Genomic DNA, 27897 nt, shown 5'->3' with positions numbered 1-27897 from the left:
GCGTCCAGTAGGCACTTTTTAATAGTCACAAACAGTCATTTTCCATTTATTTAGAATTTTCCAACAAAAACCCTAAGATACTGTAACGACATTGGGTACCATACACTTTGGCACAATCATCTTCCGATATTTTCATAGCATTGGTGTATTCATCAGGTACGTTGTCCTTATAGGTAGTGCTGAAATTTTTCGTATGTTCAGTATTGGTGAGATAGAAGCAAGAAATTTTAAATTTACGTAAACAGGATTCGCAAGACGTCCTGAAAAAATGATTGTCCTTGCGGTAGAAGATAATGATTCGCTTCACAAATAACTCGAAGAAGGCAACTCTTAATATCAAGTCCATTGCTGAAAGAATAATTGCGATGGAGCTCGGCATTTTATTTGCTCAATTTCTTTACTTACTCTGATGCTACACGCTCAATGTGTCCAATAATGTCTCTACGATTCCTATGCAATACGTATTGTTGCATAAGTTGATTCTTTTCAATATTTGGATAAGGTGACGGGTATGGTGATGGTTCTGATTCATATTCTATGTCTTCCTCATCGATTTTCTTAAACAAAAAAGTGTAAAAGAATGTCAATCGTCACGGGGACGTGATACCGCTTTGCGTTACAACCAAAGGTACAGCTTTTTCCATTTTATTGTCAAAATAAAAACTGGTAAATACAAACTAGGGTGGGCCGCATTTTGCATGTTTTTTTTAAAACGCCTTGTTGCACTCAAGACGGTCGGGAGAGTGTATGAATTTTTAAATGTTTTATCCTATGGGGTAGTAGAGTGACATTGCATGTATCGCTGAGTGATTTCTCTGGTATGTGTCACTATTGACCGGAGTGAGTAATGTAGCTCTAAGATGGCATTAGTATGTGAGGGATCGAGGTCTTCATTCTGACAGTTGCGATTTTTGCGATCAACAATTTTCGATAAAAAGTTTTGACTTTACTTGCATATAAAGTCTGCAAGTCATGACCCGGGATGTCGTGTGAGGTTTGCCTGAATGCTTATTTTGATAATCTAGGATAGGCTTTGAAAATACTCAGGGTGATGGCTTTTTTCAAGGTCACATTCGCTGGTCAGACGTTGAATATGAAAAATGTGAAAAATTCGACCCACCCTAACACACAGTTACCTAGAAATATTGCTCGACACTATACCAAATTGAACAACTGGTGCAACGAATTCAATGAAAACTATGCCTCACCGGTTCTGCCTCTTCCTTCGGGTACCATTCTGCAATAGAAGTTTGCAATGGATACGAAAAATCAACCTCCAAAACCAGATTAATTCCACTGGGTCTTACTGGTGTTAGAGCTTTGAGAACGGATGGCGTCACCTAATGCAATCAATGGTAATAGATAAAAGTGGCATGATTGAGACAATGAAATTACTTACAATAACGGCTGAACCAGGTGGAAATACCACATATCGTTTTTTACGCGAATAAATCTTTTGGAAACGTAATTTATTGGACAGAGTTACACAATCCGATGGAGCTGTTGTGGCACATTCATGATAATCTATTGAGATCAGTGTCAGTATGAGTATAGCTATGTGTTGACGATTTTTGTGGAGATGCATGATTGTGGTCTTTTACACAGTAAGAGAAAGGTCATCAAACTTCCAACGCGATTAGAAAGCTACTATTCTTTCACTTCTGCTTGAATTTGATCTGTATTATTCTAACGTTATTTTAATTAGGAATTCAGTACGCTGCTTGAGTGGCATAGTAGGGTAATGTTCGGTGAAAATTGTTTAACTCGACAGCAATGTTTTCTTTAATCATTTGGGACATGGCTCTACCGTACGTAATATGTGTTGTACGATAGTTGTTCAAGATTTTCAATAAAAAAGGAATGTGCTTGGAATGCATTCTGCGACATTTTCAAACAACGGTATGGGTAAGCCAGCAACGTTGGAATTCATTATAACAATTGCAATGGGGGGTGACAAAATAAAAGTGAACAAAAAGGAACAGCAGCGAGTTGAAAGTGGTGCAATAACCGTGTGGAATTTTTGTGGTTTTCGAAACGATTTTTTTGCTGAGTGTGATAGAAATTCGATGGAACAATGAATCGACCAACAATCACGGTGGGGCTGAACAACTTTTTTTTTCGAAAAGTTTTGGAACGTGCGATATGCAGCGAGAGATTTGCATAATATTCAAAACATGAGTTATGTGAAACCATTGCTATTAACTAGCTGAAGCAGCCTATTTTCGAGAAATTGATTCTTTCTAGGAAAAAAAATCCTGAAAATAGGCCCTAAACTTATGAGGTAATGCCTCAGTGGTTAGCCTTCCACCAAAATGATCCGGGTTCGAATCCCGTATGACGTAAACTTAAATACGATTAATTTGTGTGCATAGTGTCTGGCCTACATTTAGGCGAGATATCAATTAAGCACCTAACTTTACTCACAGAGTATTTGCATATTTCGAGGCCTGCTTCGGATGTCACGTTAAGACGGTGGTCCAGACTGAACTTGTTATTGACTGTAAAGGGTTTAAAGCATGCTTCCACTAAAAAAAAAGTAGTTCGTGAGAGATCGAGCTGTCAAGTAAACAAAGCAAACATTGAAAAAAATTCAATTTTGTCTCTCAGACGGAGATCATCATTGTAATCGACCAATGGTACAAAACTTTATTTTACCTGGAAGCCAGACTAACTCCAGGGGTGGCGTTATCTAATATGCAGAACAATCACCAAAACAAACAAACAGAGCACAATTACTCTTCCCTTTCCCATGGATCGCGTGAAGCGAAAGTGGAGATAAAATGCTGTTTCGACCTCCGGAACCAGTGACGGTCAGAGGTTAGCGTGGTCTAACCATCTTCAGTCTTGTAATCGACCAATGGTACAAAACTTTATTTTACCTGGAAGCCAGACTAACTCCGCTTGATTTCCACTTACAAAAAACCACTCCGTTTTGCCTCAGTTTAGCTAAACCGCGGCTCTTTTTTATTGTTTAAGGTGTAAATGGAGAGCTTTTTCGTAAGTGGAAATCAAGACTTTGTGAGGTTTCTAAACGAACAAAATCAATCAATCAAAAGTGACAGTAACATTTTGGAGATCGAGATCGTGAACAAGGCAACTCGTGCATATGTTAAATAAATGAAATTGAGATCTGTTGACCACACATGTCATAGAAAGTAATCAGCAGTGCATACAACCTCACTTTGCTGGAGGTTTACTGGAGGTATTAGAAAAATGAATCTTTAAAAAATTATTTCTTTTGTAATAAATTCTTTGGACCACCCTGCGTGCAACCAGTAGTCAGACGTTTGGCAAAACAAAATCAAAACTAAAATAGGGCCCATATCATCAGTTATACTATCAGATCTATTACTTCATTCGTTCCAAATATTTTCAAGAAATTGATTTCAAATCTCATACTTCATTTCTTTGATGTATAAAAGCTCATAAGTCAGAGCATGTTGTTTATTCCAGCGTAGCCGTCTGTAATAGCAAAATATTAAAGTTTTCTTAAGATTTTGTATTTGTACGCAAATCTCTTAGAGCACATCCCTTTTTGGTTTCCAATAAAACTTTCCGATATTCAAGAAATATTTTTTTTTATAAAACAAACGTTTTTCAGTTCCACCGTGATAAAAAGCGTAAGCAAGGAAATTGAACAAGACGACAACGGCAAAGTTTTGTAAAACATTGAAACTTGAATGTCTGTGGTTACCGAACTAAATTTACAGCGAAAAACACGCGCCATGCATACAATTGCACGTTTTCGTGCTAACAAAATTAAATCAATTAAAATTCTCCATTTCTTTCGTTATTGATAAACGAATGGTATTTGTTTCATGTTAAACACTGACACACATCTCGTCGTTGCTCAAAGACATTATTCTCAAAATCAAACGGTTTCAAAGAACGAAGGAAAGATAAACGTCTTCTCGTTGTTTTTCTTTGTCAATATGTAAATCACGAAAAATAAACGGAAAACTATATTTGGCTGAAATTTAAATTGCGAGTCTTCTCCATCCTCACAAAGTCGTAAAAGGAATTTAGTGACTTTGTGTTTATGTGTTTGTTCTTTTGATCGTTGTATGTTCAAGTGTTGTTCGAGAATTTATTCAGTTTTTTTGTATACTTGAACAGCTTCGTCTTCTTCTTTACTTTGAAGTTTTTTTTAATGACAAAATTCAGTAAAATGAAATTTTATTCATGCATTTGGATTGGATTCTTTTTCGTTTTATTTAATGGAACTTATGCTTTTAACTCACCGGAAAATTCTCCATCAACTACAGTGAACGAGCACAAAGTCGTTGAAAATGCAGAAAAATCGTTGTCGAGACGGAAAAGATATCTTGCATTTCCAGAAGGGGCATCATTAACGGTTCGTTGCCTAATTGCTATGTTGTCGTTCGGTCGTTGAACAATATTGTAAAACCATGTTCCGTACACAGTTAGCCTTTTGCGAAACACTCGGCTTTGTTGGTACACCGGTGAGCAAATGGTTGACCTATCAACTCGATTGGGGTGTTGTATACGATTTGCCTAACGAAACGTGGGTCATTCATCAGCGTCATTACAAGCAGCCGAGACCGGTGGCTCTACGCAGAAATCGTCGAGATTTGTACGGAAAATTGGAAACGGTCATTGATTCGTAAGTTAACCTTTTATGACGGCTTGATTTTTGATTCCAAGCTATTTTATGTGACATGGTGATGGAATTTGTACTTGAAATGATCACTTGGCAAAAGGGTGGACCACAGATTCAAGACCTAACCTTAGAGGTATTGCGAATTACCTTTGAAGAATTCTTGAGACTGTTATGCTCAACATGCTATATAGAAACCAAATGTTCAAACCCTTCAATGTCGGCGCTTCCATCCACATACCTAACGAGATAATCTTCTGTGATGAACATACTAAACATGGCATCGCGACAGAGAATCGTCAACACACTGCTACATTCATACTGACACTGATATAGAGTATATCAAATGTGTCGCAACAGCTCCATCGGATTGTGCAACTCTATCAACAACGTTTCCAAAAGAATTAATCGCGAAAAAACGACTTTGGGGTATTTCCATTTGGCTCAGTTGTTATTGTAAGTTAACTCGATTGTCTCAAATGCCACTTAATTACCACCACACCAGAGCAGACTGTTTTTTTCATGTTCGATTGTAATGTAATTCATGTCGTGCGAAATGACCGCTTCTTCAATGTTAAAGTCAAAATTGGATTTGGTCGGTTCTTCTGTGTACATTAATTCAGAAACCTGATTAAATTACTGCAGTAGAAGACAGTAAGTGCCTTTGAAATGCAAATAGGACATAAAAATATATGGTAAAATGGTGATTATTCTGTGTCCATCCTGTAATTTGTAAGTCAAGGAGCTATGAACCGAGTTAAATAAACCTGGCATCAGCTTTCGCTGCTGTACAATTGCCAACAGTATGTGCAGAGTGTTGTGTGTACATTTTGTACAACAATGTTCACTTGTAAATGGAATTGTTATTCAAGAATCGTGAATCAAGATTTATTATATGTCGCAGTTGAATTATGATATTTATTCAGACTACATTCAGACCTGAATATCGCTCAGAGTTTTGTGTATTTTTCTTACAATTCTGTGGCATTTCGTAGAATTTGGTGGAACTTCATAGTTAGAATTATGAAGGACAGGGCGCACTACTTTCTTGGACGACAATAGCTATGCACTGTATAAGGCCATGAATATTGCTCATTCCATTGTTACCTGAATTATATTCTAAGAATTCTACAAAATTCAACAGAATTTTGTGGAAATTCTTACAATTCGGTGGAATTTCGTAGAATTTTGTGGACTTTCGTAGAATCGTGTAGAACCTAGTGTCATTTCGTAGAATTCTGTAAACGTTTGTAGAATTCTATGAACTTTCATTTCGATGAGTTTTATAAAATTCTGTGGAATTTCGTAGAGTTCTGTCGAATTCGTAGAAATCTGTCGAATTTCGTAGAATTATGTCGAGCTTCGTAGAATTCTGTAGAATTTCGTAGAAATCTTTAGAGTTATGTATAGGGATGAGAGACGTTCAAAATTATCGATAATATCAATCGAAAGAAATTATCGATAATCGATCAATCATATCGTTATCGATAATTTAATAATTATCGATAATCGATCAATCATATCGTTATCGATAATTTAATAATTATCGGTAATTATCAAAATATCGATATTTTGATATTTATCTGAAAATTCATGATCGGAATATATCGATAAATATCGGATTTTCGGACCGAAATATCGATATATCGATTTATCGATATCTTGATTATTATCAAAATATCAATAATTATCGATTATCGATATTTTTTTGATAATTTTCGATAAAAAAGTCGATAATTATCGATTATCGATAATCGATAATTATCGATAATCATTATCATTATCGACCCATGCCTGCCTAGTTATATAAAAGTCTAAGAAATATCTGTGGAAATTCTTCGAATTCTGAGAATGAAATGAAGGAAACTCTGGAATGAACCATATTGCGAAAAAATTCAATTGATCCGTCAAAACTTTTCCACAGAATGGGATTCAATGGACGCGAATGCATACTCCGGTCATTGTGTGAAAGTAAGCAGTCTTTTGACAACAAGGAACCCAACATGGTGGAGAAATTGTTGAGCACGCTGTTCAGGTAATCCGATAATATCTTAGCTTCGAATTAAAAAAAAATGAGACTCCCTCATTTCAGTCTACCTAAATCCAAAGTGCTATCCTTTGAGCACGACGACACTCGAGAATACGATCTGGCACATCGGAGAGGTGAAGCAAATAAACCTTGTGCTCTTGCTTATCCCGACTGTAATTTATCATTAATTCGAATGGCATTGGGTGAATATTCACCGTCTAATAGTATTATATGAGGAGCAATTAAATGGATTGGAATGAGAATGGTTGAGTTTAATTTAACGGTCCGGTCGCAGCGATAGCTTACCAATAATGTTTTTCGAACATAGGTCCCACTGGGAGGCAGTAAACCTGCTCAGTACATTGATGAAGTTACGTTCAACACATTTAGCTTGCACAAAAAAAAAATTATTTATTTGGATCTGATTGACTGTGCAAAATGTATCCAACAATGCTGTATGGACATTGTTCACTATAGGTCGAAAGACATTCGTCTTCGGTGGCCTGCATTGCCTTACCATACCCATCGTCTTCATCATTGGTCAATGGCAATCTGGAAAAAATTTATCAGATTCGGTTGTCTTAGCATTCAGACAAATAATTGCCAATTTTACGTTAATAATATACGAAGTACATCTTGAAAGAATGACACTCCCGGCGGTAGCAGATAGTAACGTCCCTCGCAGATCATACGATGAATGCATGTCTTTATTTGGAATCCATGCCTGTTAAAATTGCAAACAAAAAATGGGTTTTTTAAAATCAAATATTCACAAACAACAAAACGAACGAACGAAATGATGGCTTCAATCAAACAAATATTTTTGCTTCAAACATTCGAACATTCGAAAATTTATTCCTTTGTTTAGTCGCTTGATAGTTATGTTGATTATTTTAGCGAGAGGGTCATAATTCTTTGTGTTTTTCCACAAAAAAGCAACAACATATCATCGACCTCGCTTTAAATTAGACGAATATCAAGATGAAGGTTAAGTGGTGGAAGTGAGTTGCCGAATTTATTACTATACCATCGGAACAGAAAATCTTACAATTTCGAAGGTCAGGAACGATGTGAATTTATAAATGAAACTGAACGAATAACAATACAGGTGAGCGTGAAATGAAAGTAGCACAACATAACATTTTGGTGTTGAACTGCATCGTAGACAATTAAATTTGAAATACACTTTTTGCTATAATTTAAAAGCTGATTTATTGCATAACATAAATGAAGAACGAATTAAGAATTATTTTGTATTAGCATAATCACCATTAATTTAATGCGGATGTGTGAATACATAATCAACATTGATGTTATGATGAGTGGAGAGTTGTTATTGTTACGAATATTGATGGTCAAATGGGAAAGATGGAACATTTTAAGTTAAGTCGGTCCAAACTTGTTTAAGAAAGATTGAAATTTCGGTTTTCCTGATTTATTCTAAGGGAGTGTTCACAAAATACCTCAAGCCGTTAGGGGAAAATTTCGTAAATAGCTTGATTGTGAATGATACCTAAGTGAAGCTGAATTAACCCAGACCTAAATTGACTGCTCCAAATATGAAAAATTATAAAAAAAATAAATGTTGGCGTCCCAATAGCCATGACCTGTAGGTCGTGATAACAGGTTCGAGTTTTAGAAGTTTTTTCGAGCTTCACATGTCGATGCTTTACAACGATCACTGACAGAAAATTGAACAGCTGTCACAGGTATAATGTGCGTGTCCAGGTAATGCATTTTCGATACATTATCTGCGGCATGTAATTTTTTGAAGATTGACTGTGGCCGTTAATGTTTCAAACAAACAAAAAACCTTTCATTCGCCGGGCTCGATTCGTAGTCCTTCCGATCATGATTCTAGCGCTTTGTTACGGAACCAATTAGCAGATGACATTCTATAGCTTTATAGTGAATATAAGCTTACCCGTCACAGCCAATAATGAACATTCGCCCGGCACGTTTTCTGAAGCAGGTAACTTGTGACATATTGCCTGCTTACACGAAGCTTTGCAGCAAGTTCCTCACAGATTGATTTATTGCTGACACATTATCTGTGTCAGCTAAGTTTTCTTAACATTACCATCAGTAGGTAGCCTTATTGGACTTATTATCTGCCGCAAGTAAGGTAAAAGCAAAATAAAATGATTGAGTCTGGTTTTTGACAATTGAAATTCAATTGTCAAAAAACAGACTCGATCATTTTATTTTGCTTTCATTTTATTGTGAAAAAATATTTCATTCATAACTAGAGATGAGCGAGTCGAGGTTTTTCTAAACCCGACCGATTTAAATAATTCAGAAAGACCGGAGACCGGAGACCGGATCAGCTGCTGATTTATTGAATGTAGATCTCACAAATTGATGAATAGGTAAATATGTGATATTGATACTAGACAGGGCGTTACTGGACAATTTTTTCACTTCAAATCTAACTCTAAAAAAACTTATTGTAGACCCGATCCGCCTTTAATCCGGCCCAATTCAAATTTTTAAAACCAGGAAACCCGTTAAAAGCAATGAATGAATGTCTCTACTAGGTATAGCCAATGAATATAAACCACTCAGGTATGGTCTAATTTCACCTCGATTTTAAAAACGGATTCGGACACACCCATTTTCATATTATTTTGACAAAAATAATGAGTGCGGTCAATACAAAACGATTTTGAAGGATCGGCCATACCTGGTAATCTGGTCTGGTCATCGATATATCTTGAATGCATTCATTAAATGAAAATGAGTGCGTTTGAATCTGAACAATCTGATCACTGACCCAACGTCGCGGGTGCCTGGATTTGCGTTACCGAGGAAAGAATGGGTCAGACTAAACCGCATCCGTACCGGACACCGAAGGTGCGCATATCACATGCATAAATGGGGACTAGCAGATGATCGTGGATGTGACTGTGGTGCCCAGAATCAGACCATGATGCACGTTGCGACTGAATGTCCACAGAGGGCATGTTCTAACGACATTAAAGACGTTCATGAAGTTACATCCGATGGACAGAAATAGCTGAGACGGTTGGACTTGGAATTTTGATAAATGTTTTTCGACGAAAGTAAATTAACTGATTTCGAACTGTGATACTTATGTTGAAATACGTGGGGTTATATTCTTTCGAAATAGTAGAGACAACTCAGAGCGATGTATTCCACTTCGAACAAGGAAAATCAAAATCCGTAATAAATTATGTAATAACTGGAGATTCAATTACGAAACTTCTCTCTGTGTAGAAATCTTCAAGAGGCGGTGAAGAATGAAGGGAAGAGTTTTGTCAATTTTCTGAATCTGGACACCATCATTAATTAATTGGTTGTGAACCAAAGTGAACTGAAACTTTGAAATTAGATTAAATTTTCAGATGGCTACAATAATCAACACCATCAACAATGACTTATATAGCGTCGTGTGCATTTGCATCATTCAATATAGAGATAAAGAGAAAACCATTTCACAGATGCTACAACGATATTTTCATAAATTTGCTTCACCTTTTCATTCAATTAGACAATTTCATTATTTCCATTTTGTTGTCTGCCGCATCATTTTCCCCAAATTCACATCTTATTTTTCACTTACTTTTCTGCCGCTGCTTCGATATGACTGTACAAATCTCGTCGACTTCTATATAATTCACGCTGTCTCCAGTTCAGATCTCGGTATTTATTCGTATACTTCCCAGGTGAATTGTAAATTGGTTTCGGAACGTAATTTGTATAAGATTGGTATCGTGGCTTATAGAACGGTTTCGGTGCTTTCCAGTACATGTAGTTCGGACTGAGCGGAATGTATTCTTTGCGATATTTATTTGAATCCTTGGTTCAACGGATATTAAACATATTTTAGTATAGCACCACTACTGAAATGGTTAATGGTTATGGTTAACAATTAAGCCCATACCGTTCTCTCCCAAACACTACTCGGGTCGTAATAATTTCCCGGAAATGAATCAAATTTCGGATTCATTGGTAATGGTACAGGTGTTGTCGGAGCAGCCGTAGTTGTAGTTGCAGGTGGTTTCTTATCCTTCGGAAACAAATCCGAAATCGATGAGTACATGGGATAATAGAAATCTGTTTCAACCACGAAATTGACACCTCTGGGATAATCGGTTGCCAGTGCCTTGGCAAAAGACATTGTAGCCTATGAATGTTCAGTAATCGATGTGGGTTTAAATATTCTGTTTGGTATTCTCGGTCAAACATACCACAAAAGCAGCTCCAGGTGGAAAGAGCAGATATCGTTTCCGTCTTGATAGTACGCGCTGAATTCCTAACTGAGAAGTGTAGGGATTGGGATTACTTGAAATCACGTCCGTTGTGTTAATGAATTGGCTGTTACTGTCGCCTATGACGATGACAAGTAACCAAATAGTCAAACCACAGGCGAAATTGTTTTTCAAATTCATTTTTGGTAACAGAACACACAAAAATTCTGTTTCGGGGGTTGCAAGTTCAATGCTTCCCTCCGAAAGCCTCGAAAAATTATCAAAATACTCAAAAATTAAATTTGAGAATTGAAGCTATCGATAATAGGCTTCCCTGGCTTCACGAGACAGTCAGGAACATTAGAGCCTGTGTTCTTCATTTACATCAGTCAAGTCAATTAGTTAACTTAATGGTTCAAACTATCGTCCACTTTGTAAGCATTCACTTCGCCTTATCGAAATCTTGATCAGCAAATAAATCGGTTCCCGATAATATGACGCAGATGGGTAAGGGTCGATGTTATTATGTTCGAGAAAGGTCGACGTTAAAACAATAAACTCTTAATCACAATTTCACGATATGTCTCATTCACGGAAAGCGATCTGTTACTGGTTCATCTGGTTCACCGCACTCGCTAATCAAAAAAAATCTGTACCTCATTCCGAAGCGTTAATCAGTTGAACCAACAAACATGATCCGATGTTGAACCACATTTTACAGTACAGTAATTAGCAGCTTTATGAATGTGGAATGAGTAGGTCGGTCATTGATGTTTAACATCACGTTTGAAAATGAAGTGACGATATTTGTAAATATTACGATTGAAATGCAGTTATATAGTTCACACTTCTTTTAGCGATTCGAACATTGTATTGGATTGTTAAGCGATTGTTTCATGGAATAAGAAATCTCAAAGCTGTGGGTAATATGAGACCATACCTGGCCTTAAAATGAAATTCTTAGAAATTCTCCACACCCCTAAAAATTCTGAATTTCTAGGAGTTTCTAAAAATATTATTCTAATGATTCCTAAAATTCCTAAGATTCATAAAAATTTCCAAAACTTCCTAAACCCCTAAAAGGCTGAAAACCAATTGCCAAAAATATGTCCTGCTGCTTTTAAGATGAAGAAGTAGACTCAAACACTCAGATGAACATTCAATATAGTTCGAAAGGTTCTAAACTTGAACACTCTGCCATGGCCAAAGTTTGTTCCATTTAAAAATTAATAAAATTCGGTAAACACGAAAAACATTTGTCTGATTTTCCGAAGCTCTTTTACCCATTTAAGCGTAAAGTCCAATGTAAACCGAATGATAATTCACTCTCTTTACCATCAAAGTTTTCCTTGTTTATCGTTTGTATAATTTTCTACCTACAGCAATAGTACAACGCCAAAAAAATGTGTCCCACGTAATTTCATTGGCGTCTATTTCCTTCTGTTGGCGTAGTGCATTTCATTTACTCGCGTTGTTTCCCACTCGAAATCCGTAAATGTTAACAATGAATACTTTCAACGCGTTATTGCTATTCTTTACGAGCCTTTGAGAGCTGAAAAATATGTTTTGTTGAAGACTGACCCTACAGTATCAGCGGAACTTTGAGCATTATCATGACTTTGAATATGTTTCTCTCTCACTCTCTCTCTCTCTCTCTGTTTTTCTGTTTGGTAACATATAAAGAGACAAGGAGGTAAATGGGTTCAAGGTTACGCGTGTGGACTATGCGAAAAAGTATTCCAATCATATAAATGTCTAAATGCATCAAGGTGACATGTCAAATTAGCGAATTATAGAAAAAATGAAATTTTATTTATTTATTTTTCTTATGATTCGTTAATTGTAAACGTCCACTTCCTGCATTTATGTATTCATACCACGTCGCATATTACTTACCTTGGTGACACACATCAGTAGTCTCTTTCTTTTGTTAATGAAAACAGCAAATTGTTTTTCTCTTCAATACAACAACGGTATGGTATTATATACATTACGAAATACATTCCACGATTACAATCAACTCCTACATTTTACTCAAATCATTCGAAACATTGGACATATTTCTAAACGTTTTCTCGACCGCTTCTCGATACGAATAGACGTGATACGGCAGGTTGTGTTTCTTTGCCAAGGCCTTCACTCTGTCCTTGATGCGAGGCTGTCGAAATTGTGGCATAGTCGGAAATAGATGGTGTTCGATTTGATAGTTAAGGTAACCCATCCACCAGTCACACCACGGAGTTTGTTCAACGTCGGCAGTATGAAGCAGAGAGTATTCCACCCAATGACTCGGTTCGTTTGTCACTGGCAGGTGAGTGTGGCTTAACGTGAAGTTGAGGAACAAATACACGGACAGTACCCACGAAGATAACAGTCCTGGCCAGAAACCAAGATGCGAAATGAGCCACCAGTGTGCGAACATGTTCGCCAGTTGGAAATAGCATTTGTGCTTAAAGACATATTTGGGATGAATGTATACACACCATACTATTCCCACTAGCAGTGTATCGATCAGCACGAATAGATAACTCTGAAAAAAACTGTTAAGTACCGACGTTCAGTCAGTGGGGTTGCAAGGTAAAACCTGATATTGAATCCACCACCGTTTGCCATCCTTAGAATCTTTTACAACCTTAGCGTTATAAGCTAAAAGTGGCAGCGTGTTTAAGTCAACGTCATGTTGCAATCGCTGTGGCATGGCATGATGTCGATTATGTTGATCTTAAAATTGAAATTTCGATTAGAAATTTAATTTTGCACGGTTTTCTGGTTAATTACTAGCCCACCACGATGAAGACAGACCGAGTCCTAAGCCTAACGGTAAAGAAAAAAAAAGGTTTTTAGAGCAGCGAGCAACAACACTTATTGGACTAGCTCACCGAAAAATATTGCATGAAATATGCGATCCAGTTTAGGATTTCCACTGAGAGACAGATGGCCACTTTCATGTTGCATCCAGCCGCTTCGGCCCTGCACCAAACCAATTAAAACGCTCCCAATAAATTTGGCAAAATAACTTTGGCATTGAATCAGAGCAAATCCTGCAGCTGCCATAACAAGCAACTCAGCGAACCGCAAAATGTTATGTATGTACGAAGGTTCGAACATTCCTTCTTCCTCTAGCTCTAAGTACAGTTTGGTAAAATCTTCCGACAGTGCACGGTTCTTTTTTAGCACAGCCTCATCTAATCCGACTGGGAATCATAAAAATTTGAAATTTTTGACCCAATTAATTCGTTACTCAATACATACGTTCACTATCTGAAGCGGGTCGTCTCTTGAATGCTTTCATCATTATTCTGACTCGTTCAGCCGATCGCTGATGAAATTGCTGTATCGCATGAGTAGCATCCTCGCCCCGCTCTGTATAGTACTTGATGACACTACCACCCGGATGTCTACTTATGAAATTAGTAACATCGTAGAAGTATCCATCGCAAAGAATCTCTTTCGTACCAGCACCGCCGCCGTTTGCGATGCTTTCGATTTTTTTCTTTCCATTTGTTATGTTTCCGTTTTGGTCGGTAAAAATGAGTGAATCCATTATGTGCGATGTTTACGCTGACGGTGTTTCTTCACGTATAGTTCAGTTCTGTTTTCACGACAACAAGTGGCTGTAGTCACAGAGTTTTTAGTTCATTTATACGAGCACCTTATTGAGCGTAATGGAAGAAGTTATGAAAAGGTTAATTGTTTACAATTATTTGTTAAGTAGACTGCGGTAGCGCAGTTGATTGATGTTGCACAGATAGTTTTACATTGAAAATTTGATGGAATGTGTGGTTAATAGATCACAATGCAAATTTAATGAATTGGATATTGGGTATATTGTTTAAGTCATTTATGTTTTACAACAACGAAATTATAATGTTCGAAGCCACTCTTGTGAAGCTTAAGTAAAATCATTAATTCATTGAATTATTTTGAGTGATTTTTTTGAAAGTGTACCAGGCTTCGTCGGAGCTATTTCTTAGTGAAGCTTTGTTTACACACCCAGAACTTGGCCTATTTTTCAGAATTTATTTCTTAAAAATTCTTTAAAAAAATTCTAATTTCCTTAATTTAAGAATTTAGTAATTTTTAAGAATTAAATTCCTAAAAATATGTCCTGTCCCAGATAGCCCTTGGCCTCAATAGTCTAGAATTTTAATATTCTTTTATTGGTTAGTAACTTCCACGTAAAGCCAAAAATGGATGTTTTTGTCCGTGAATTACTGCTACTCCAGGTTATGGACATACATGTTTGGTTGCTCATTGGATAGGTTTTGTCAAGGTAAACAAAACGTCACTAAAAATAGCTCCGACGGAGTCTAATCCACTTTCAAAAACAATAATTCTTTGGATTTCAAGTATTTCAAATACTTTGCCAACAATGGCTGAAATGTAAACATCAGTACCTATTTTTGAGAATTTCAATTCTGAAAATTGCGAAATGTTCTGAGAAAGCTCCGAACAATTTGACAAAAAGCTCCGAAAAATTCGGAAAAAGATCCGAAAAATTCGGAAAAAGATCCGAAAAATTCGGAGAAAGCTCCGAATAATTCGTAGAAAGCTCATAAAAATTCCACCCGATTTTTTTAGGATTTTTTGGAAATTTTTGGAAATAGGCCCTGGCAACGAAAAATGACTTTTCTTATTTTTCTTCAGTGCATCGAATACCATTTTCTACCTCCACTCTTATTATGACCTGCTCGTAGAATAAATCGCCGTGTATTGATTGGTACATACGTACGAGTCTCAACAAATTGCCTCAGACAACTTTTTTGCTTGCACTCATAATTTTAATAAAATGCTGGAAGTATGAAATAGGCGAAATAGACCATTTTTTTATGCTGCAGCTCGAATGAATGTCGTTCAATCTTGTTTGACTTTATTGCTAAAAATTGATTTACATTTTTATCTTCGATGCATGTGTCTGTATACAATATCTATGTCTAGCAGTTATGAAACCTGTTAAATCGATGCTTATATATACACACGAGAATCATATACACATCTATGCATTGGAATCATAAAATCAGACTCTGTGTCTGAATCTAAAAGAGTGAAAGTTAAGGTGACCATCGTCGGCCGTTTAAATGCGTTAACTATTACAGTTATCTCCTTTTAATTTCATTGAACATGTAATTTGATTAAGTGAGAGTAATGTGTTGAGAGCAAGCCATGCAATAATGCTCTGCGCATTATATCTGGTTTAGATCATAGAAGTGATCGTACGCATACTGTCTCATTAATCGATTTTAACTTTCAGTGAAAATGGAAATTTACACGACGAAATTGCAAGAGATATTTCAATTGATGAACAGTCTGGATGTCAATCAATATTTTCCAATTACAAGTGAATTGGATGTCTGAAATGCGGACAATGGTTGAAGGTATTATGTTGCCCAAAAATAATAATAATTCTGTCTTGACCAACTATCAGAAAAACATTCATCAGACGTTAACTAATTTGAAATAATTGCTTTCAACGCGAAATGACACCATAATGTAATTAAGTTTTTGTTTAACACTTTTCTGTTTGAACATCATTTCCATTATTATGCACAATCCGCTTAATTACACTTCGCTCGATGTTGCTACTTTTCGAGTGTATGCGATAGATTTTGTGGTCTGAATAAAACCTTCTCAACATTATTACCTATGTTCAATAATTCGTTAATATTTGGTTAAGTAAACAAATTCAGCTCAAGATCGATGTCGACATTCAACTAAATAATAATTGAAAGTAAAATCTAATTCGACAGTATATATCTAAACACATCGGCCGTAATTTACATAAGAAACACTTTATGCAAATTATTTCGGTTAGAAGATTTTTTTTATGCAAATTACAGGTAATGTCAACCAAATTTATGTCTAAACTTACTTCCACTGTCTTATCAACTGGTCCTCACATGTATCGGATGTATTTATACGCACACGCTTGGTAGAGGTCATGGTATAAATCGTATAAGCACGCATAAATTGCGTGATTGAGTGAATCAGCTGATAAAACAATTGAAACAAAATTATATACAAATTCGGCTGACATTAACTATAAGATGTTGAGGGATTCTTTTGAAATCCATCTGACCGAAATCGGACGCATTTTCCAGTGGATTTTTTATAAGTGTCCAGAATAGTATTCCAGAAGCCAAAAAAATTCTTCGAAGCTTGTGTGGTTAGTGGGAGATGATCAAAAAGCGAAAACATGGACTTTTCATAGAGATATTTTTCCAGTTACACGAGTCGTACAGGGTCGTGTGGGGTGTCATTAGAAAGGTCTTATTAGGGTTAAAATTCAATCCGCACTGAGATATGTGCAGTTGAAGATCTCAATCGAAAAAGACTGAAAACTTACACTTTTTTACAGAAATTTCTCGAGGAAGTCGAAACGTACATGGTCGTGTTGGGTGTCAGTAGAAAGGTAATTTTAAGTTGTTTCAGGCCAAGTTAGAATCTTACGGAAGTTTGGTAAACATTTCAACTTCTCAAATTTCGTCGTATATGCTTCCCAATCCCCACAGGACCCTATTTGCCCTGAAACAACATAAAATTACCTTTCTAATGACAACCCATACGACCATGTGCGTTTTGTGTACCTCGAGAAATTTCTGTAAGGAAAATGTAAGTTTTTCAGTCTGTTTGGTCTTGTTCACACAAGCTTCGAAGAATTTTTGTGAAAGTGGTTTTGGCTTCTATGGTCGAATACCTTCCTGGGCACATAAAAAAAATTTCACTCAAAATGCGTCCAATTTCGGTCGGCTATTCTTCAAAAGAATCCCTCGTTGTATAAAAACACGATATTTGTTTGGCAGTTGGTGACAATAAAGCTTTTTGATATGTTGAAGATGATGACAGGGTGTCATATTCGATTTTTTGAAATATAATCTTAAAAATTCCAAAAATAAAATTGATTTTTTCAAGAATTTAATTCTAAAAAATAGGATATGCTGGCTACGATGGTAATCGTTGACTCAGCGGCATTAAACACAAAATCAAAATTTATGTTTTTATTTTGCCTAATTTCGAGTCCTTCGGTATCTTCTCAAGGGAATTCATAACCGTTTATGTCACTCGTTGTTTCGCATAAATACACTCAAACATAAATAAATTAGCTAAAATTAGCCCGTACGCATAAATAAATAATTTAAAGAAAAAATGGAAAAATCAATAAAAAACGAAAATTTATGAAGCATTATATTAACATGTTTATCGTCGCCGCAGATTTATTATTTGTAATTTTCCAATATGTATTTGAAACATGAGTGACGTAAACGGTAATGAATGCCCTGAAGAAGATTCAAACCCAAGGATTTGAAATATAGGCACATTAGCAACATAAATTTTGATTTTAAATGGCTACGAATCCAAGAATACCACCGTTTGTTCGTTTTAATTTAACCAGCAAAGATAAAAAAATCAAATCATGCTGTAGGTAATGGCCTGAAACGTGAAGCTTCGTTCAAATTATTCGAATGGCGAAAGACGGAATGGTCCACCCACTCACCACGAATTTTTAAAATTTGTGAAAAACAAAAATCGCAAGTGGTTTCTTATGCAAATTACGGCAGTAATGTAGTTCAATCATAGGCAAAACTAATTTCAATTTGAATAGTATTGCATCTAACAGATTTTAATTTTGAATATTTTTTTTATCAATATTTTGGTAAGGCATGGTGGACTTATACAGAATAATTTATCGACTGCAATTAGTAAAATTCCAAGATAACATTTTATTCGACTTTCCGTTAACTGTTGTATTAGCAATTCAATTCAAAAGAAATTGCTAAACAATCTTGAACTGCTATTTCCCTCCCATTTTGGGTAATCTACGAAATTTTTTCCTATTCCTCGTCTACAGAATTAATGCTACGTCGTTTCAAGAACATTCCATTAATTCGTTTCCCATCTCGTACGACTCATACGAAGAGCATGTTTTAGTGTGTATACACAAATGATTACCGAAGTGTTAACATCCATTTACCGTGAAGAACGAATTGCTAAGATAAATGTCAATTAAGAACATTTTGTGGAATATTTTGAAGTTTTAAGATCGTTCGAACAGCGATTTGAGAATTTTATACATTTTCGGAAGAAACGCGTTCCGTCATATTCTCTATCCACAGTTTGTGCGTAATTAATTTTTGTGGAACACGATTTTTTGCTCAAGCCAAAAATACTGTCACATTTGTAATGAGATTTTTAGCTACGCTCGATGTATGTACCAGACTTAAGAGGCATCGGTACTGAGCTAAAATTGTAGCCTACATTTGTGTGTCTCGTATAATAATGTCTTTTCATCAGAATCCTTTTTGAAAAATGTACGACGGCAATAACGACCACGAATGTGTTAGCTTTAAATAAAAATTAGTTTTGGTTGCAGTCGTTTGACCAGCTGAGAAAAGTCAGCAGTTTAACGAAATTTTCATAAACTGCCCAGTTTTGTCAGTACAACCAAATCTGTTTACTGTTGAAAGCTAACAAATTCCTTAATCTATTGCGGTCCTATATTTTTGAAAATGATTTCTGGTGGCAGAATATCATCAAAAGTAAACTAAAGTCAAGTCTTTAAAAAACGCCAAAATGTATGCTTTTACAATGAAAGTCTAGAACAGGTATGGTCGATCAGCGAATTCGTTTTAAACGCACTCACATTTTATGTCAAAATAATATGAAAATGAGTGCGTTTAAGTACGAAAATCAAATTTTTATGTCCTCCGGGCGGACAATAGACCATGCCTGTCTTACACTTTCATTGTGCCTTTCAGCAAAGCATCGATGCCTCTTAAAAAATACACAATTTTCTTCCACCTATGGTTTAGATGTTCTACCAACATTGCAGTTAGATTGTACAGAATTGGACCATAACAAACTGAAATCAACTTTAAATTTATCAACACTGAGTTTATCGAACAAACGACCAATGACCAAAGTCAGATTTTCGGAACAGAAAATCCAAACGGAAAGGACAAGTTCTGACTGAGAGAATTTTAATTAAACGGGCTAGCCTCAGGGAATCAAATATTCCCTTTCCGTTTGCGTTTCCGTCTGTGTTTTCGTTTGGTTTTTCTGTTCAGAAAATCTGACGTTCCCTAATATCATTTCCACTTCCAAATAGTGTACTCTTTTGGACTCGTTTTCTTGTTGGGAATGTACTATCATCGATTAAGAGGGATACGTCCGATAATACCCTAATTAACGCGGGATGTTTGAGGTAAAAACGAAAGCAAACAATTCACAATTTAACTCCGAGCCAGCATTAATTTTGCTGAAATAGTCTGAACAAACAATTCTATTGATGCTGATATGAAAGCGGTACAACTATCATTTTTCCACGATTAATCGATGGTGAATACTCAATTTTGCGTTTAGTGGACGATGTGGGCCTGAAAATCGCATTTGTGGCTTGGTGGGTTTAAAAGCGAGGATAAAATGTGAATTTGCAAATAAAATGAAATTATGCAGGCGAAACGTTACTCTACTTTCACGGTTCATCGGTAGAGAAACTCTGGATGGATTTAGTGTTGCCTTTTACCAAATGCAAATAGTGTTTTTAAATCGAATGGGGCTGCACACACACTGTTAAGTTCTGTATGGTATAATTTTGTGTGGGTGAAAATCCATTAATTTGGAACTTTTTTTTATGATGAACTTCTATTCGGCTTCTAATTGTTATTTTCGTTTGATGAACTCTGTTTTGCATGAGAAAGGTTTGCGAATAATTCGGAACGTTTTTGAATTTGCTTGGTGCAGCAATTAGTTATTGGAAAATAAAGTTTCACGTTAAAATGTGCAGCAAATAAGAAGATTTTCCCATCGAGAAATTGAATCACTTTATTGTTGGAGTTTCTGATGGTAAATAAATTCGTTTCTCTCGATGAACTTGATTCACAATGACCGACAATCTACCAATTAGATTTGATAAACAAAGTTTAGTGTTCTTCGTGTATTCGAAACAAAAAGCAACGAAAACGTAACGGCCAACAAATTAACACCAAAAATTCGACACCAGCGATAGTTTAGTCTTGCGGACACATAGCTACTGGTCTCAACATAATCACAGTGTTTCTAATCAGAAGAATGGATGCCGTAATATATTCGGTGTTTGTGTTAATTAGTTCCATCAACGAATACGAAATGAAATGTTTAAATGTCGATTACAACATACACAATAATAAATTACCGTAAATAACAGCACGGAAAAAATATAATATTTTTACACCAAGCTGTTTCTATTTGGGCGAGTTTGATCGGACACGGAGAAATGTATAATTTAGCTGTAATTGTCGATTTTTATTAATGAAATTTCGTGTTCAATGGTGTAACGCCGAAAGAATCAATCACTGTTTCGTTGCACTTGGTTTTTTTTCGGTTTTAATGTGCGCTATTATCGCATTACTTCTGCAAGAAGCGTTGGTATTTTTATATTAACACAAGCGTAAGTTTAGTTATAACTTCCAAAAGAGCTCTCTTTGACTCTTTGTTTTTCTTTTGATATTATATCAAAATGATCCCATGTACAATCACTCTTATTTTCTACAAACAATAATTCCGGTAACTGCACAAATTAGTTCTAATTAATTAAACGAAATCAGTTAACATCATTCACATTGTCAACGATAAAACCCGGATAATAAAACAAATGTTCTCAAATCAAACACACATTTCGCTGCAGTTTTCAGTGTTGTAAAATTTAACGTTTTATTCCCAATAAACACAATTAATCGCAAGTGAAATGGGACTCTTGATCTTGCCGCTTTATAACGAGTGAGTCAGTTGACTAACACACACCGTACATACTATATGGCTGAAAGTTAAATTCTCTTTTACTTTTCATGATCAAACTATATAACGTTTGATAACTTAATATATACGCACCGATCGGATTGGCAAGAAGTAGGGAAATATTAATTCGACCATCAAGTTTTAGTTCATAGAAAATTCCGCCGAAATGCATTTTGCACAAAACATTTTGTTCTGTCGGACTCCATGCGTATATAGATGGATAATTCAGTGAAATGAGGTCTACATTTGGGCGTTATAATGATGATTTTTTGTTCGTAGAAACGTTATTTTAAAAAGTGTAAATAATGAAAATATGAATTTAATTTGTGATCAATATTTATGTTAATATATTTTCTGCAACTGCGCTGCGAAAACTGAACTTTTTCATGCGTGAATTGGGTGGCGATCGAATGGTCTTTTTTTCTCTGTTTTAATAAATATTTTACTAATTCACCACTAGTGATGAAATCGATTTTCATAAATACATGCATCTGTTTTCACTACAGGGTCGAAAGTGGCTTATTACACACTTGGAGAAAACAAAAAAATTGGTTTAGGTTTCAAAAGCATGTAAAAATCCATTACATAAAAAAGATAAAGGATTAAAGATGAAAAGTCGGCTTCGCCTTGGATCAACAAAATTCACACGAAAATTTTACTTTTCGACTTTTTATCCCTTGTTGTGTAAATAACTATTGCCTCAAACAGTTAACTTAATGTCATGAAGCCAGCCTTACCTCAAGTTTTTTCATGTGCGTCTATCTTTTGTCACTGTCAGGGTTTATTTTTGGAAAATCGATCTGCTGCTAAAATTTTCCATGTTTTGTTAAGCTTTTCAAAAATTTGCTAAGATTTTCCTAAAATTTAAGAAAATTCTGGTAAATCTTGGCAAACCTAGAAAATCAATTTTCCCAAAATAGGTCATGCATTGGTAAGTAATGTACTATTAAAGTTCATAGATAATCAGTAGGGTGGTCCAAATTTGTATAAATTTTTTTTACTCCTATTTTTTGGGTCCAACAATCGATTCTGTAAGTCATGACTTGAACACTTGCAAAACAATTTTATTTCTAACATTTTCAGTGATCATTCTTAAACGTCACTAATATTAACGTTTGACAATAATCAGAAAATAAAAATCTTATAAAAAATTGCTTTGCAACATAGCACTGAAAGAAGCACGAGAACAGAATTTTCAAGGGGGACGTCCTCGACGCAGTAGACCAAATTTTTCATATAAAATAAATCTGTAAGGTTGGTCGTAATTTAATATATAAAAAGAGTAACCAATACTCTCCCTAGCATCCAAACTCTCTCAAAAAATCGATTTAGGGGGGAAAATAAGTTTGAGAAACGCTGATTTAATATGGCTTAAAAACAACAACAACAAAGTAGCAGTGATTCATAAACATAGTTACCACCTTAATAATTGTAGTTTGGTTGCTAGGGAGAGTATTGGAGTAACCGATTTTCCGTTAAAAAGCTGTTCTAGTGTTCAGTATTAACGGCAGGTGTCGCACCATTATAGGGCACTTGTGATACAGAATGTATAAGGTCAGATGTCTGTTCAAGTTCACTGTTTTCAAAAAAAAAAATCCAAATTTTTCTCATTTTTTAAGTTTTAGTTGGAAAGAACAGGACCATCAAAAAAATTATTTTTTATTATTTACTCTCGTTTAAAAACTTTAATATTTAGGATGCACCTGAAGGTAATGTGGTTGTGGGTAGGGTTTCTGGTAATGTCTTCATCAAGCTTGTCGGGTGTAATTCGTTCGCTTGATGAACGTTGGTTGAAGGACAGCTTAGATACGAAAGGGGTTTTTACGTGAGCAAAACCAAGGTAAATATACATACTGAAGGTAACGCAAATCTTCAGGGAATAGCAAGCAATACGGACCCCAAGTTCCGGGTGAATATAAGATTTGTTATGTTGCATCCGTGACGTTTGGCGTGATAATGTTGGTGGAAGTGTGTTGTTTAGTATTGAGTTTTAGCATGTGCTGCAACCTAACAAAGTGAATTTGACTTGTGTCCAACATTATAAAAACTATATTCACCCGAAAGTAGGGGTCCGTGTGTTCTTGCAGATTTGTGTTACCTTCAGTTTTTATATACTTTGAGCAAAACGGTAAAATTTCATTATATTGATGTGAATTTCAATAATGTAAATCAAGTAAATCACGGTAAATCACAAAAAATTGTGAAAAATTTTTGAAAATTTTTTAATTGTCACTGGATTACATTTCGAAGTATCGTGGCCGTAAACATATAGGATAAATTTCATGAACTAATACAAATTGAAGTAAATAGATTCAAATTTAGTAGAAACTTCATTTTTGATTTACTTGATTTACTGTGATTTACTGTGATTTACCGTGATTTCCTGAGCTAGTAAATCAGTGATTACCCCTTGGTCTATTGTCCGCCCGTACTTAAACGCACTCATTTTCATATTATTTTGACATAAAATGTGAGTGCGTTTAAGACGAATTCGCCGATCGACCATACTTGTTCTAGACTTTCATTGGTGAATTTAAGATTAGCCCTGATTTAGTCATTTGTGTACCTGTTTTGGACGATTGATTTAAGGCAATTTCGCGGATTGTAGGCCGAACGAAGTGAGGTCTACAAGCGAAAGTGCCTTAAATCAATCGTCCCAAACAGGTGCACATGTGAGTTTTCATGCAGAGGGCCGGAAACCCGAGAAAATTCGAAAAATTGCCCTCATTTTCGGCCCCGAAGCATGAAAATGTCATTGAATTAAAGACAAAATATCTTGGCAGGAGGTAAAATTGTCTTTATTTTGAGCTAATATCAAAATATCTTACGTTCTTCAATCACGTTTGAGAAAATATTCCTATCACATCACTCATCCCGACAGAACAACCCAGGAATCTAATTTGTTGTGAAGATTACGCGCGATATACATTGAAAAATATACATCCAACGATTAGAGTCTAGAAGCTACTCCTACATCTTACTCAACTCTTTCGAAACATCTGACATATTTCTAAAAGTTTTCCCGACCGCTTCTCGATACGAATACACGTAATACGGCAGGTTGTGTTTCTCTGCCAAAGCCTTCACTCTGCCCGTGATGCGAGGATGTCGAAATTGCGGCATGGTTGGAAATAGATGGTGTTCTATTTGATAGTTAAGGTAACCCATCCACCAGTCGCACCACGGAGTTTGTTCAACATCGGCAGTATGAAGCAGTGAATATTCCACCCAATGGCTGGGTTGTGTTGTGACAGGCAAGTGAGTGTGGTTTAACGTGAAGTTAAGAAGCAAATAAGTGGCTGCTACCCACGAAGATAGCAGTACCGGCCAGAACCCAAGTTTATAAATTAGCCAATGGTGTGCGACCATCGCCACCAGTTGTAAATAGTGTTTGTGCTTAAAGACATATTTGGGGTGGATGTAATAGCACCATGACAATCCCACTAGCAGTGTGTCGATCAGGAACAGGTAAGCCTGTAAAGTGGTGCTATGAATCACCGTTCAGTCAGTAGGGGAAAGTTAAAACCTGAAATTTAATCCAGAATCGTTTGCCATCCTTAGGCTTTTTTACAACCTTTGCACTGTATGCTATAAGTGGCATTGTATTTAAGTCTACGTCGTGGTGCAAACGCTGAGGCATGGCATGATGACGATTGTGTTGACCTTAAAATTAAAATTTCGATTAGAAATTTGATTTTCCCACTGTTTGCTTATAAATTACTGGCCCACCACGACGATGACATGCCGAGCCCTAAGCCTGTGGTAAAGAAAGAAAAAAAATGTTGTAGAGCCGCCAGCAGCGACACTTATTGCAAACAAGTTATAAGGCACCTAAGAGTAATGCATGAAATATGCGATCCATTCTAGGATTTCCACTGAGAGACATATGGCCACTTTCATGTTGCATCCAGCCGCTTCGGCCTCGCACTATGCCAATGAAAACACTCCCAATAAATTTGGCCAAATAGCTTTGGCATTGAATCAGAGCAACGCCTGCAGCTGTCATTACAAGCAGCTCAACCAATCTCAAAATATTATGTGTGTATGATGGCTCGAACAGGCCTTCTTGCTCCAGTTCTAAGTACAGTTTGTTAAAATCTTCCGTCAGTGCACGGTTCTTTTTTATCACAGCCTCCTCCAAACCGACTGATAATCACGAAAATTTGAAATTTTGGTTTTCGACTCATTTAATTCGTTGTCTACATACGTTCACTGTCTGAAGCGGGTCGCCTCTTGAAAGCTTTCATCATCATTCTGACTCGCTCAGTCGATCGTTGATGGAATTGCTGTATCGCGTGGGTAGCATCCTCACTGCGTTGTGTATAGTACATGATTATACTTCCGCCCGGATGCCTACTTATGAAATTAGTAACATCGTAGAAGTATCCATCGCAAAGAATCTCTTTCGTACCGCTGCCATTTGCGATGCGATCGATTTTCTTCGTTTCCATTTTAGGTGTTTCAAGTAGATCACTAAAGTCCATTACGCGCGATGTTTACACTGCCAGTGTATCGTCACAAGTCGTACAAGCTATGAATTCACGACAACAAGTGGTTGAACTCACTAAATTGTAATTCATTTATACGATCACCTCAAGCGTAATTAAAGAAATTAATGAAAATGTTAATCATATTTACAATTATTTATTAGGTAGCCTGCGGCAGTGTAATTGATTGATGTTGCACAAAATAGTTAAATTGAAAATGCAAAGAAAAGCTATTTGATGGCATATGTGGTTAGAGCTGAGTTAGGGTTCTTTTAAGGGCCCGGGACATGTCTTGGTTTCATTTTTATTTTCTATCTACCATGTGCCGGTCGGTTACGCTCAAAACACTAAAAATTGTTTTTTTTAGTAGCAGACCTATTCTCGCAGGCCAATTAACACAAAAAATATGACATTCGGAAAGAAACATAGTTAATGTCAACCAAATTTGACAGCCTAAGTTTGCTTCAGCTGTTATTCCAGCTGGTCCACTCATTCAATAACACTGGTTATGCGGCTTTCTCAGAACCTCGCGCATGCATATGACAAGCTGGAAAAAAGGGAATGCAAACTTAGTCACAAATACGGTTACTGAAATACTGAAAATCGATGCAACCTTGATGAACTTTGACAAGGGCTTTGACGTCAATAATGATAAAATGATTCTCTATTGTTCAAGTAGAGGATCACAGCTTTAAATCATCTAGCTCCAGCAATTCGGTAAAAATTCAAGTTCAAATTTTCAACAAAATTATTTCGAAGAAATACCTTCGAGCTCACCGCCGGTTATTCACGCCGTAAGTGCGGTCGAAATTCAAAATGGAAAGTGCGGAGGTCTTTCTAACGTAGCGTCATTTTCATACTATGAAGCGTTGAAATGTACTTTTCGGTTCACTTTTTCATCGAATTGTTCACTTAAAATTCAAATTTTAGGCACACTTACGGCGTGAATTCCACAATGTTCATGGTAAAATTCAATATCAACGGACAAAGCAGCGCTCTAGCAACCGCATACACCTTGTTTTCACAATGGGGAGGCGTAAAATCGGACAGTGTTCGCTTGCAAATTTCGTTATGTTAGAAGTGTATAGGTTTGTTCCAAGGCCATACGAATTGTCAAATTTCATCCATAGACAACATAACCTAAACAATACGTAACATTTTTTGAAAGCTGTCACTATAAGTATATGGCACCTCAAAATTTTTGCAAAAAACAAAGGTGGATGAAATCGTCGTGGTTCGGGTTGTCAAAGTTCGCGTTTACAGTTATTTGGAACAAACCTATGAATGCAAGGTTTAGATTCTCGTAGCATTCGTAACACTAAGAATTCATGATATGACAGTTGCATGTATAAAATCTTATAAGAACTGCAAAGTTACGAATGTTTCGAGAATCCGCGTCCAGTGCGTAGATTCTCGTAGCGTTCGTAACTTTAAGAATTCGGAACTTGACATATCTGAAAACTCTAGTTTCAAGAAAAAATCGTAGTTTCAGTCATTAGACTGGTCCTTTCTCTATTGCCTCAAAGTGTTAAAAATGTGATCTGAGCTAACTGGTCATACAAAACTATTGCAATTGGCGGAGGTCTGCACTCCCATATGACCCATATTCTACAGCGATCTCCGCTATCATAATTTTTTCACCGCCAATAACTGATTTGTTCCATAGTTTTTCACGCTCTATCATCTCCAGCAAGTTGTATTCGTTCACCATATAAACTCAGGCGTCCGCTGATAGACGATTTTACAGATTTTGAAAATTTACCATCAGCGAACCGCCGAGTA

At 36.2% G+C, this 27897-nt stretch overlaps 3 protein-coding genes across 7 annotated transcripts; 1 reads left to right on the top strand and 2 right to left on the bottom strand.

The window, feature by feature from the left end:
* Positions 1–15: 15 nt before the first annotated feature.
* LOC119079738 lies at positions 16–11446 on the bottom strand. The gene is made up of 10 exons (XM_037187844.1): positions 10859–11446; positions 10552–10794; positions 10231–10466; positions 7261–7371; positions 7058–7199; positions 1400–1594; positions 1209–1340; positions 406–557; positions 238–348; positions 16–179 (listed from the first exon to the last, which is right to left on the bottom strand). The coding sequence occupies exons 1-10, from the start codon at positions 11057–11059 to the stop codon at positions 47–49; spliced, it is 1656 nt and encodes a 551-aa protein (XP_037043739.1). The 5' UTR covers positions 11060–11446; the 3' UTR covers positions 16–46.
* On the top strand, positions 3860–6904 carry LOC119074352. Its single transcript, XM_037180494.1, has 4 exons — positions 3860–4354; positions 4425–4624; positions 6543–6653; positions 6711–6904. The coding sequence occupies exons 1-4, from the start codon at positions 4151–4153 to the stop codon at positions 6880–6882; spliced, it is 687 nt and encodes a 228-aa protein (XP_037036389.1). The 5' UTR covers positions 3860–4150; the 3' UTR covers positions 6883–6904.
* A 1361-nt stretch (positions 11447–12807) lies between the features above and the next one.
* On the bottom strand, positions 12808–26200 carry LOC119071169 (acyl-lipid (8-3)-desaturase-like). Of its 5 annotated transcripts, XM_037176283.1 has the most exons (7): positions 25836–26200; positions 25460–25774; positions 25350–25385; positions 25155–25291; positions 25065–25102; positions 21243–21244; positions 12857–13345 (listed from the first exon to the last, which is right to left on the bottom strand). In XM_037176283.1, exons 1-7 carry the CDS (start codon positions 26110–26112, stop codon positions 12882–12884), a joined length of 1269 nt encoding a protein of 422 aa, XP_037032178.1. In that variant the 5' UTR covers positions 26113–26200; the 3' UTR covers positions 12857–12881. The 5 variants fall into 5 exon arrangements, with proteins under 5 accessions (XP_037031959.1, XP_037031868.1, XP_037032044.1 ...); XM_037176064.1 differs by lacking the exons at positions 21243–21244; positions 25065–25102; positions 25155–25291; ... (1 more) ...; positions 25460–25774; positions 25836–26200 and adding exons at positions 13443–13579; positions 13637–13672; positions 13738–14052; positions 14111–14510; positions 21365–21661 and having other exon boundaries at positions 12808–13388; XM_037175973.1 differs by lacking the exons at positions 25065–25102; positions 25155–25291; positions 25350–25385; positions 25460–25774; positions 25836–26200 and adding exons at positions 13443–13579; positions 13637–13672; positions 13738–14052; positions 14111–14510 and having other exon boundaries at positions 12808–13388; positions 21027–21244.
* Between the last annotated feature and the right edge of the window lie 1697 nt (positions 26201–27897).

The sequence above is a fragment of the Bradysia coprophila genome, chromosome II (assembly GCF_014529535.1).
Source record: "Bradysia coprophila strain Holo2 chromosome II, BU_Bcop_v1, whole genome shotgun sequence".
In the NCBI taxonomy this organism is placed as follows: domain Eukaryota; kingdom Metazoa; phylum Arthropoda; class Insecta; order Diptera; family Sciaridae; genus Bradysia; species Bradysia coprophila.
Note: the sequence above shows the minus strand (reverse complement) of the source record. Positions and strands in the feature narration are given on the sequence as shown.

What these genes read in the sequence shown, in the direction of transcription:
- LOC119074352 (XM_037180494.1), top strand. Translation starts at nt 4,151, where the DNA reads ATGACAAAATTCAGTAAAATGAAATTTTATTCATGCATTTGGATTGGA. An exon ending in CAGAAGGGGCATCATTAACG is followed by an intron (nt 4,355 to 4,424) that starts GTTCGTTGCCTA and finishes TTCCGTACACAG; the next exon opens with TTAGCCTTTTGCGAAACACT. An exon ending in TTGGAAACGGTCATTGATTC is followed by an intron (nt 4,625 to 6,542) that starts GTAAGTTAACCT and finishes ACTTTTCCACAG; the next exon opens with AATGGGATTCAATGGACGCG.
- LOC119079738 (XM_037187844.1), bottom strand. Translation starts at nt 11,059, where the DNA reads ATGAATTTGAAAAACAATTTCGCCTGTGGTTTGACTATTTGGTTACTT. An exon ending in GTACTTCGTATATTATTAAC is followed by an intron (nt 7,200 to 7,260) that starts GTAAAATTGGCA and finishes AATTTTTTCCAG; the next exon opens with ATTGCCATTGACCAATGATG. An exon ending in ATTGAGCGTGTAGCATCAGA is followed by an intron (nt 349 to 405) that starts GTAAGTAAAGAA and finishes TTATTCTTTCAG; the next exon opens with CAATGGACTTGATATTAAGA.
- LOC119071169 (XM_037176064.1), bottom strand. Translation starts at nt 14,402, where the DNA reads ATGGATTCACTCATTTTTACCGACCAAAACGGAAACATAACAAATGGA. An exon ending in ACCCGCTTCAGATAGTGAAC is followed by an intron (nt 14,053 to 14,110) that starts GTATGTATTGAG and finishes TATGATTCCCAG; the next exon opens with TCGGATTAGATGAGGCTGTG. An exon ending in ATTTCATGCAATATTTTTCG is followed by an intron (nt 13,673 to 13,737) that starts GTGAGCTAGTCC and finishes CTTTACCGTTAG; the next exon opens with GCTTAGGACTCGGTCTGTCT.